At 44.8% G+C, this 12,220-nt stretch overlaps 1 protein-coding gene across 7 annotated transcripts in view; it reads left to right on the plus strand.

Annotated features, from left to right (window-relative positions):
- Window positions 1-12,220, plus strand: part of TTC7B (tetratricopeptide repeat domain 7B) — a 304,943-nt gene that overhangs the window by 230,274 nt on the left and 62,449 nt on the right. For 4 of the 7 annotated variants that reach the window (XM_058292458.1, XM_058292477.2, XM_058292470.2 and 1 more), the window contains 2 exons: window positions 5,641-5,738; window positions 10,251-10,415. In XM_058292458.1, coding sequence (XP_058148441.1) covers window positions 5,641-5,738; window positions 10,251-10,415 — 263 coding nt within the window. The remainder of the gene's footprint in view (window positions 1-5,640; window positions 5,739-10,250; window positions 10,416-12,220) is intronic. The other 3 variants (XM_058292461.2, XM_058292482.1, XM_058292493.1) reach the window with 1 other exon arrangement.

The raw sequence follows: 12,220 nt of genomic DNA on the forward strand, positions 1-12,220 counted from the left end.
CTGCCCTGTGAAGGAATACGTTTAATAAGATAGGGCCTGATGATTCAGGTGAATTCACTTGACTGCTAACACGCTCAGAGTGTTTTTCAAGTTCACAACCAGGTGTGTGGATAGCCCGTGTCCTGCTCTTGAGTGAGGAGCCCAACAATGTACAGCTCAAAGTGTGACTGTGTCCCAAGGGTGCCACCGTCCTGTCGTCCCAAGCTGCTGCCATGGAGGCTTGAGGAAGCTCAGCCCAGGAGGAGGTGGGCTCATGGGCTGGACAGGGGTCTGCAGCCTGCAGGCCAGGTTGTGGAAGGTGGGGTGGACACCAGGGGAGTCGCAAAGTGGATATGGAGCTCCCTGTGAGTTTTTGTTTTACAAAAAAGTATCCCAAATCAGGGCCCTGTTAAAGGGCAGAGCCCGGGAGCCCGGAGCAGAAAGTCAGCCCCCTGGCCAGGCCCGTGCAGGCTCAGAGCTGCCCTTAACCCGCCGGGGGCAAGTCACTTGCTGTCTCGTGCTCCCATCTTCCTGTTTGGTGAAATGGGCCTCACGAGACTAGCCTCTTCTCTCTCACGGGTATGTTCTGAAAATAAAGATCATTTTAATTTTTTTAAAAATCCATTTTCTAAGTCTGTGAGGAAAAATAGAAACTGCCCATATGTATCTTCCCCCCAGAACCCCCACTTCTGTCCTATTAGAAGCAGCAGGTCTTGGGGAAGAGTCTTCTCTACATAGCCCAGTTGAAGGAGTTCCACCCCAAGCTGGCTGCCTCGGTACTGGAGCACACTCCCTTGCCTGTACCCCCTTTAGAATTGAGAAAATAAATCCATCAGCTTTTGTGGTGCCAATTTTCCCTCCGTTCTCCACACCTCTCCCACCTCCCCACATTTCCTCCCACTTAGCAACCAAGAATATTGAATGCGAGGAGGAAAAAATAGCAGAATTGGAAAGCTTTTTTAAAATACTTAACCAAATGCCTGGGCTGTGTCCATACTTCCTCCGTTTCCTGAAGTATCTTTCAGGGCCAGAGCAGGGAGGAGCCCTGGCTCCAGGCACGGAGGCTGGGAGCGTGGTGGTTGGGGGTGAGGGAATGATTGGTTGCTCAGAACTGCTCCCCCCAGCTACTCCAGCAAGCCTCGAGGGAGGGTGGTGGATGGAGCAGCCCCTTATTAACGAGCTTCCTGCTTGTTGGTTTTTTTTTTTAAACTAATTCTCTCAAGGATATAAATAAATGCTTCTCCTGTAGCCCTTCCCATTGTGCAAATGTAGGCATCCTTCCCATATGCTCGTAAGAAGTGACCCTGGCAATAGAATAAAGTATGAAGGAAGGGCCATGCCATGACAAGGCCACTTTGCAGTTCTCCAGAGGAGGGCAGCTGGGGGCCCATCCGCCTGTGCTGCAGTCAGGTCACACAGGGTTTTATGAAAACGTAGAATCCTATGAAGAAGGTGTGAGCAGTATCTGTTCTTAAAAAAATAAAAATAAGAACTGAGCAGGAAGCGTTTTTGTAGGAAGCGGTTTTGGGTCGTCCTGGCGTAGGTTTGCCCTCACCTCCTGGCTGGGGCGCCCGTGTTTCTGCGTGGGCTTAGTTGCCCCATCTGTCCAGGCTTTCCCACTCTCGCTCACCACCTCCCAAATCCAGGCTCCTGGACTGAGGCAGAGGCCTCCAGGGTGGTAAGATGAGGAGGCAGAAAGGAAGTGGGGGGGGGGGGGCGGGACAGTCACGGAAAAGCCTCACGTCCTCAGCAACTCATTCCCTCCCCTTTATTTTTGCTTGAAGGAAATTCCCAGTATAAGTTCATCACTGGACTAAGGTTAGAAAACTAACAAATAGCATTCTACCTGCAGCTGAGAACGCATCTCTTGCTGTGAGGAAAATGGTGGGCAACATTCTCACCAGTATACACTGGGGAGGTGGTTTGTCATTTCAGAAGTCTGGTTTTATTCCCCTACAGTTCTGCTTGCATTTAGAATGGAAATCTGACTATGTTTGTGTTCTTTCTCTTGGTCAAGTATGAAGCTCTCTCACTTCTTGTGCCTGTTGACTAGCCATCAGCCAACTGGCCATCCCGGATAGTGTGAATTCTGACAGAGCCTCACCAGAAGGTGCCAGTAGCCTCCCTGGACCGAATGTCACAGCATTTCAGCCAGGGACAATAATGGCCACATTTATGAAGCTTCTCTTTGCCAGCACTATGCTAGGCAATTTTTATATTATCTTCATTCCCACATCAGCCTTGCCAGGTAGCCTGGCAAGATAGTTGTATTTCCATTTTATAGAAAATAAAATTGAAGCTCCGGGAGGCTAAAGCACTTGCCTAGGTTTTCCCAGTTGAATAAGTGGTAGGACTATAATTCAAGCCCAAAGCTATCCCCACCACAGCATGCTGCCTGAGTCGACAATCCACTTCTTTTCCTTTATTTTTATTTTTATCACTCACCGCTTCTTTCCCCTCCTGTCACTGCCACTTGGACCTTTCCTTCATTTAGCCATGAGTCGACAGCTTCCTAAATCTTATTTTAAGCACTTACTAACGAATAGCGTTTCAAAGTCAAAACAAGGAAGTTACCCATTGTTCCAGCCTCAGATGGAAGTGGAGACTTTGTTTCATAGTAATGGATACCAGCATATTCATCGAGTTTTTCTTTTTACCAAGTGTTCTCTCATTTCATCTTCGGAGCAGCCCCTTGAGGCAGGCAATGTTATGTTATTTCATACTCATTTTACTAATGAGAAAATTGAGGCTCAGAGATTAGGATCTTGTCTTGACTCTTGCAATCAAGGCCTAAGATATCTGGAGAAAATGAGGTCTCTCTCCCACCAGCCCATGACTTACTTTCCTAGTTCTGGTTTCCTATTCAGGGCACCTTGGTTCATCCAGTATTTATTGTGTGCCAGGCACTATTCCAGGGGCCAGCAAGGGGTAAACCTGCAACAGAAGCTCCAGGGTTCTGACTCCTGGCCTACCACCACCTGGCCTCTTATTTCCAATGTCTGTGTGGCTTGGGAAGATGAGGTTTCCCAAAAGAACAGTCCAATTTCCAGTACAACTTTATCATTACGGTTTACTCTGAATTTGCAGTCCTAATGAGGAACAGAAAATTCCTGGATATGTGATGGCTACAGTTCATGGATTTGGGATTCCTTCTAGTTTCTTCTCCCTAATCCTTCTGCCAGTACCATTGACAAAGAAAGCCGTTCCTTCTCTTCCTTCCTTCTCCCTGGGACGTGCTCCTGGAAGCCTGAGGACTAGGCAGAGAAGAGGTGAGGTAACTGGGCTGTAAGGAGAGATGGGTGTGATGGCCCATCACTGCCCAAGCTACAGTGTCCAAGGAGAGGGAGGCAACTGCCAGGCATTAGATAGACTGGCTGGAGTGAGGGAGCTAAGTTGCCACGAGGATTAGCCACGTGACCTGCTCATTAGTGACAGATGGAGAATAAGAGCCCAGGCACCTCCCTGGTTTCCAGGATGCCAGTTTCCAGGTCCTTCCCAAAGTCTCGCCCATGGCAGTCAACTCTGTGCTCTGAAACTTGGTGAGATGGGAAGCCTGCAGGACTGTGGCTGAAGCAAACATTTTTGACCCACTGGCTGAGATTTGGTCCATGAAAGCCCAGGCAGATCCTTCCTTGCAGGGCCATTGCCTTGCTGTGTCTCCTGAAATCCCCAAGGTGATGAAAAATTTCCCTGTATTTTGAGATAAAAGTATTCTGAAAATCTCCTAAGTAAAAATCCATTGCAATATTAACATTGAAAAAGTAATTCTTTGTAATATGTATGTAAAGAATGGATAAATGAACAGACAAGTGCTAGAAATATCCAGTCAGTAATGTGCTTAATGAGATTTTGCATGTACTTTCATGTTGTCTTGTGCTCAGAAACAGTTATTGTTCTCAGTTGTGGAAATAATTAATAGAGCAGCTTCCAAAAAACATCTATCGGATGATGTAATAAGTATAGGCTGACAATCTGTACTGAAGCAAGTTTCCTTCTGTTTCCTGTGAATTTCTCTAACTACATCACTGGACGTGGAAATTGCAGCCTGTAAACCATATTAAGTTTCATACCAAATCTCATTTGTCCCACTTTTAGCAACAGCTGCATAGAGAAAGGAAACTGTGTCCTTTTATTGTAGAATTTGAACTTCTTAACAAAAAAATATCATGCTTAGAGCCCACAGATAAAAAGGATTCAAAGAAAAGCATTAAACGTTTAGACCTCAAGAAGTAGACATGATTCTTTTTGGAGCTGATTTGATAGAATCTCATTATAGAAGCAAAAAAGAAAATATGCAATTGCTTTTGCTTACAAGCTTCTTAAAATCCAAAAAGAGTCTGTTTGAGTGTCAGTCCTTTAGCCATGTTTCATACGCAGTTTGGCTTGACGTGATCTCCACATGATGTTGCCTAAATGAGTGGCCTCTTTTCTATGAGCCAGTGGGGGATTCAGGAAAACGGGCCAGGGGACAGGCTGGGAGGAGTGCCCCCATCTGGAGGCTGATGCCCAAACCCACCCTGTCCTCCCCAAGTCCCTGGGTGGCCCCTGAATGGCCCAGCATAGGAGCTTGGGGCAAGGGCTGCTGTTCCAACTCCACCAGCCACCAACTTGTGTCTCCTTGCCCCTCCTTTCCCTCATCCGTTAAGTAGGAATTTCAGCCACGTGAGTTATCTCAAAGGTCTGGGGTATGGGGACACAAATGACGTGACTTGGATCACCCTTTGAAAAGTAGGGGCCAGGGGTCTTTGAATCTGATTGTACGTGATAACAATCTGGGAGGCTTTGAAAAATGTTACCTGCCCCAGAAATTCTAAGTTACTTGGCCCTTTTTTTTAGAAATGCCCCAGGCGATTTTTTTTAAAACTAGTAGACTTTATTTTTTAGAGCAGTTTTATGTTTACAGAAATTTGAGTAAATAGTACAAAGGGTTCCCATATACTCCCTCCTCCCCTGCTCAAAGTTTCCCCTATTTTTAACACCTTGCATTAGTGTGTTATGTTTGTTAAATTGGTGAACCACTGTTGATACATTATCATCAACTAAAGTCCCCAGTTTCCATTAGGGCTGGCTCTGTGCTTTACAGTTAGTTCTGTGGGTTTGCACTTTTCACAACTGCGGTGGTGTCCTGCATCCACCATTACAGTGCCGTATGGAATAGGATCACCGCCCTAAAAATGCCCTGTGCTCCACCTGGTCATCCCTCCCCCAACCCCTGGCAACCACTGATATTTTTCTTGTCTCTGTAGTTTTTCCCTTTCCTCAGGTGATTTTCCTTTGCAGCAATTTAGACACAGGGTAGAGCAGTCTGTTCATAAAGGCAACTCTGAAGATGGGGTGTTTAGGAGGCAAAAGAATGCCAGTGAGTTTCCCCTGTTAGGTGGATGGAGAACCTGGCTTGAAAGTTTCATTTTTGCATTTTGTGATGATGCCAAAGGAGCTAAAATTGGCAGGGACTTGTGGGTGTGGTTTAAGCCATGCTTGTGCTACTGAATGCCAGAGGGAATCGCGCAGGATGCCTCCTTAACGGTGGAAAGTGCTGGAGAGCTTCAGAAACCCACTGAAGGTATTATTGCCCTTTGGGAGTCGTCGGGCTCGGTTGATTCTGTTTCCTTCCCCCTCCCCACCCTTCAAATGACTGACATTTGTAGCTGTGTTTTGCAGTGATTCTGGACGTGGGAGCAGCCTCTTAGATAGAACCATTGCTGACAGACGACAGCTTAATACAATTACTTTGCCAGACTTCAGCGATCCAGAGACAGGTGAGAATAAAAAGCCAGAGGGGACGGAATGGTGTCAAAGAGAAGGGGGCCTGGCACCCAGTGATGTGGAATGAAGGCCTTGAGCAGCTGGGGTTGGAAGCGTTCCTTATGCAAACATGTTACCTGCTCAGTCGAGGTGCACTTTTATCACTGTCTTTCAAGCGTTTGTTACCATGGGGGAAGCAATATTACTTGCCCAACCCTCTGAAATCTTTCTGAGTTTCCTCTTGCTCTTGGAGCTAAAATTTGAACCTAAAAATAGGTTGTTCCCACCTCTGTCAGGCTTCCCCTCTGCTTTGCTTTTTCTGCCTTTCCTTTTAGATTTCAGACCTTGCAGAAATTGAAGTTTTTGATTCCTCACCAATTGCACATATAAACACGCACATACCCCTCCAGAAGAACTGTTAGGGAGGCAGGTGAGCACTGAACTCCTAATTCCACTGCCCCACATGGAGGCCTGCGTGCAACTGCTCTGAGCAAATGTTTGTACCTCATCATTTGTGTATTTCGTACAGACCCAAGTACAGGCAAGTAACTAGACCTCTGTGATTTCCACAACTCCAAGCAAGCAATACCAATAATAATACCAACCATTCAGTGATAATGTGGGGGACTCGACAGACCCACAACACATAATGAAATTCACTCCGCTTTGAGCCTCAAAGTAGTTTTGGAACCCTAGAGCATCGTGTGGAACCTGCTTCTGTTGCCCACCCCCAGCCCCCAGCAGGGGGCCTGTGTGGGACTCGATCCCTCCATCCCTGCCTGGGTATGCCTGATGGTTTATGGGCTGGCTTCATACAAAGTACCTCAGGTCTTTTTCCTGTCCTTGCGCCAGAGAGCAGTCCTGAAGCGTGCACAGCCCTAGCCCATGCCCTGGGAAATCTGCCACAGGTGGGATGGGAGGGGCAGGGCCTCTGGGGACCAGGTGAGGTGCTCGGGCCCAAGCTACCTGCAGACTGCATGCCTGTGCTAGATCCCTTTTACCACGTTTCAGGTCAGCTTGAAAAGTGATCCCAGGGCCCTGGGGCTCCTAGGTCAAAATAATTGCTGGGTGTTGGGAGATACACAAATGCACCTTAGTACAGGTGAATGTGGCTTGCAGCCACTGCTCAAAATGCAGGCTAAGCCACAGCCAGAGCCCTGGACTGGTCAGCAGTCATTGGTGGGGTCAGACTGCAAGCCCAGAGGAGATCTTGACTGGGCATAGCTTAGCCAAGCTCTGCCTCTGGGAACTTGGCAGAGGCCTGCTAGAGGAACTTGTTTGACCTCCTCTTTGCCAGAAAGGAAAGGACAGGCTGTCTGGACGAGCCATGGGAGGTTCTGCTTGGACACAAGGGTGAGAAGAGGAGCTGGACATCACTAGGACACCAGCAACCCTTTGGACTTATTCTGAAGAGCTGCTGTGGCTGCCCAGGGTCGTCTGTCCCCTCTGCCACCTCCCCAGGCTCCTACGAGACAGGGATCCTAAATTCAGACCCTCTTTCCTTCCAGCTGGCTTGGACCTTAATTTCCCCTGAGATTCTGAGACTTGAATGTCGCATCACATTGCAAACAGATCATGACAGAAAATAAGTGAGGTCCTTGTTTTCCTTTCTCCTCTCTGCCCCTTGGGACATTTTCCCTGGGGCCCTGAGGAGTCTCCCTCTTCAGGTTAAACCCTCTCATATGCCAGCTGAGACATGTCTAAGTGGTCCCATCCAGGGGGCGCAGGCCTGGCTCCTCCTTTTCCTTCTCCTCAGTGGTGCTTAGGCATCCATGCTCTCTCAGTCCAGGCACCCACTCAGTCCTGGGAGCCCCCATGGTTGGAGTCTGACTCGCTGGTGCCCGTGCTCTCCTGGAACTATCGGGGGAAACCACAGCCATCCAGGCACTGACCAGTGACCATTTTTTTGTTTTCTTTCCTATCCATGGAAATCACTGGCCCAGGCCCCCCAGAGCCATTGCATGTTGCTTTACACACGACCAAATACCTAACCAAGAGACCAGGGGATCAGAAAACAGAAGGCCCTGTTAGGAGTCCTCATCAATTATAGACTGCAAATAAGAGTAAAACATCCTGAAATGAGAATCGAAATGAAAGGGACCTAAAAATTAGGATGTCTCACGTGAGAATGGAGGATGCCTCCATCTTGATTAACAAAGCCCGATTGTTTATGGTTCAGCTCAGTGAAACGGTCCCAGGGTGGACAGCAGGTTCTTATCCCTACACCGTGTATTGGCCTGCCAGGTGATCAATCCCACAGATTTAGTTTATTTTTCATTTTGATTTAATGGTACTAGGTAATATATTTGCATAATCCAAAAGATAAAACTGTAATTCAGAAGGTAGCACAGAGAAGCTTTGCTTCCATCCCTGCCCCCTCTATCTTGTCTCTCCATAAAAGTAACCATTTTTATTGGCTTTTGTTTACCCTTGCAGTATTTTTTCCTGCAAATAAATATATATGACCTCCCATACCTGCTTATATAAAAATAGCACACCGCATCTGCTGTTCAGCGCCTGGCTCGTGTCATGTGACAACATACCCGTCCATAGAGGATCCCACATTCTTTTTTACAGCTATGCAATATTCCATGACCCACATATTTTATATTCGGGACTTATCCATCCAGCACGAAGCCAACTATTTCCCTCCCCCTTGCCGCAATTCTCAGTTCATATCATAGTGAAGTGAGCAGCTAACTTTTAATATCCATCACAGCAGAGCTCATTTAGGAAAAGAACTGGGTTGTAGAGCAAGAGAGAAAAGGACCTTAGTCAAGGTAGAAATGGTTCTGAAGCAAACAGAAGTGACTCTGCAATCAGCTGTGGTCTGGCCGGTGGCAGCATGGCAGCAGTGCTGGTCTTTGCCACTCCCAGTGCTCAGCGGCTTCCCTCAGTCTTCTCCAGAGGTCACAGGTAGCCACATGAGCAAAGCTGTTCAGTGTTGACATCGGTATGGACGCACGGCCAGTGCGACAGGGCCTCCCATCCACACAATCATGCCCACTCTGGGCCCAAGGCCCAGAAGTCATCTACCATGCACATAGATTCCCCTGTGAGGCCAAAGGTCCTCTTGGTTTGCATTCCCCTCCCTTCCAGAACAAAATTTATGTTATTTTTATTTTTACTTTTTTATTCTCTATTATAGAAAATTGTCAAATATACCAAACTAGCAGTACTAATATAACGAATCCCCATGTACCCACCACCAAGCTTCAACAATTAATATTCTTGCTTCGTCTGTCTCCCACGCCACACTTGGTATTTCCAGAGTTTTTAAGGCAAATTCTTCTCAGATATCATATTTCACCTGTTAAAACTTTAGTGTGTATATATATATATATATATCTAACAGATAAAAACTCTAAAAACTAGAACCACAGTACCATTATTATACATCCCAGGCTCAATGTTCTTGGTTTTGGAAGTGGTTAATTAACTAAAATATGGTGTTTCACCTCCAAAATTGTCCATAAGCAGATCTTTGGAATAACATGAGAAGGAACCCACATCTTTAATGTCTGGGCTGGCTCAGCCCTCTGTGGCTAATAGGGTAGACATTTTATTAAAAGCCCCCATTAACACTGTTTCCCCTCTGGTGTCCTCTCTGGCTTCCCCTCCCCTCCACCTCTGTCATCTAATAGGAACCAGCCAGCAGAAAAGAGGAATCAAGTGGAGTGACAATCTTGACTTTGAAGCTATGAGTCATTGTCTTTTCTTTGGAATAAGTTGGTAGTTCCTGAAATAGAGGTTGAAAAAAAGGTTTTTCTTCCTTTTGCCTTCAAAACAGGATGTGGGGTAAGGGGATTTATATTTAATCACTGGTAGGTATTATCAGATACCTATCCAAAACAAAAAATTTCTTTTACCTTGAAAGTTTGGTCCATTTTATTTGGGAAATTTTTTTTCATTGGCGGCAGCAGCAGTCTCCCCGTCAGTGCGTATCTCTCTAGCTGTAAGACATGAAGGTGGCAGCAGTGACTTCCTCTTCAACATGCCCAACCAGTGCCCCCAGCCACAGGCCACCTTCCAAAACTTAGCACAGCATTGTCAGGAGGTTGGGACTGTGGCCTGTCGTTACCCTGGAGGAACACCCTTAGCTTTCAAGTAAGCTTTATGTAAGTGCTTCACATAAAAAACAAATCTGTAAAAAGTCAGGTTCTGACCCTTTCCATTTGAAAAGCAAACCATTTGTTCTAGAATGTCCTGGTTGTTGTAGGTGAAAAGATGTATTATTTTCAGTGGATCATACTGCTGAATCTGTGCCCAGGTAAATCTGAGTTATTTTTATTCCATGATGTCACTGCAGAACAATTAAATAACCAGTGAAAAAACAACAAATTTATTTTCTCCAAAAAGCAGTGGTATTCTATTGTCAAGTAGAAGAATGATTGTTTATTACATGACCTCATTTTCTTTACAGCTTATGTGAGTATATTAAAAGTTAGTTTATCTTTTTTTCATTGTGTTTCTAAAGGTTTTTTGTTTTGCCTTTATCCTTTTTTTTTTCTCTTTCACTTTTTTAGTGTCAGATTCCTCCTCCTCCTCCTCTTCTCTTTCAAGAACCGAATCTCCTCTCCACCTGTTTGTATCTTCTCATCTTCACTCTCATCCCAAACCTGACACCTTTGTGTGGCCCCCTGCAGCTCATTCATTCAGTGACCCAGGTCCCCGCCAGGAACTCTCTCTCTGTAAACATCGTTTTTCCTTTCTTGATAGACCTGCTTCATTTGCCTGATATTTTATTTTCTGATAATCTTCCTAACTGATAAGCTGGGTAGGAAACGCTATCAAATTTGGCAGAGAGAAAATCTCACTCATTTGAAAACCCAAATGCCATTGGGACAATTGGAGACCTGAGATTACAGATACTGGTGCTCAAGTTCCAACCTCCTCTTTGAAAAGTAAAGGAGATTCGTTTTGAGCAGAACAAATGGACACATTTCTAGAATATTACTTCTGGCTCTTGGGTGCTTCTCTGCTTTCCTGGAGTTATTATAAATGCGTAAAACTTAATCCTAAATGTAAATTTCTGGGTTTCAATTTAGAACTTAATTTAATTCAACCAGTGTATAATAATCAAGGCAGTGTTATAAAGATAATGTCCATATGCCCACTAAATACATGGTTCTCAAATTTTACATTAAAATCACAAGGGGAGTTTTTAAAAAGGCAGATCCTCTGGGCCCTACCTCCAAAGTTTCCAATTCATTAGACCTGAGGTAGGGGCTGGGAATCTGAATTTATAAAAAAGTCTCCTTAATCATTTCCATGCCAGTGGACCATAGACCACTTTTTTTTTGCAGTTGTAAAATATTTTTATTGTTGTTAACTATAAGTTACATTAGTTATATTTTCCCCATGTATCTCCATATTCTTAACACCTTGTAGTAAAAGAACATTCCTGCATTTATGTTATTAACCACAATCCTCATCTCCCGCTCAAATCAGTCAATGTATAGACCACATTTTGAGAATCAGTGCTGTAAATTGTTTTCCATCAGCAAGAAAGGAAAATATAGGATTTGTGTCATGAAATTGTGCGAGAAAATTGAACACTATTTTAGTCTAATCTTGCTTTTAAATAATACGGAAATTTTGAAAGTCTACTTTAGAATGTTCCATGACCTATCAATGAAAAACATAAAAAAAAAAGATCCCTGTATTAAAATGAAACACTGGTTGGTAAAGTCCTTAAATGGGACCTTAATGCGGCTCTCACCGAAAGAGTCCATTCTTGTTTTTTCCCCACTCATTTATTTAATGTTCGCTCTATCACCAGCCCTGCCAAAAATTTTAATCTCTCTATCTGTGATTTATAAGGGCTCATCTTTGTTCCAAATGCTCAGTTATGTGCCAAATAAAAGCTCATTAAAGGAACTGCCTCTGGAAAGAATTACTTTCTCTAATGGACTCATCTTTAGGGTGAGCTTTGTATTAAACCAGACAAACCTAGGGCAGAAATGAGGTTATCATCTAAAATAAATCATTCAAACCAAGAAGCTCTGACTTTACTTATCTGCGTATGAAGTGTTCTGAGCTTGGCTTTAATGACAATGCCAGTCATTTCTGAAATGGGAGATGAAGATAATGTTTTTAAAACTGCTGATGTTTTTAATGCACTTTTAAAAATAGACATTTCCCCCTAATACAGAGCATTAGGACAATTGCCAACTTTGGTTTGTCCAGAAAAATTGGTTTTCACATTGACTTTTACCCAGTGTATTTTCTTAAAGTGGGAAATAATAGGCCCCACCCTCTCGCATTTGTCCAATAAACCCACCTACCTCCCCACCCCCCCCCACCAGTATATTCTCATGTTGCATCCCGAGGAGCCCAGCGTTCCTTTAAACCTTAGAAGACTGAAGTCCTGACTCTTCGGTGAGGTACTTCATAACAGAATAATTTGTAAACTGTTCAAATGATGAGAGCACCCCTGGGCTTTGGTGAATGAGATGTCCCCAGCTGGGCTTGCTTGTTTATTCTTTGTGAAGCT

The sequence above is a fragment of the Dasypus novemcinctus genome, chromosome 3 (assembly GCF_030445035.2).
Source record: "Dasypus novemcinctus isolate mDasNov1 chromosome 3, mDasNov1.1.hap2, whole genome shotgun sequence".
Taxonomy (NCBI): domain Eukaryota; kingdom Metazoa; phylum Chordata; class Mammalia; order Cingulata; family Dasypodidae; genus Dasypus; species Dasypus novemcinctus.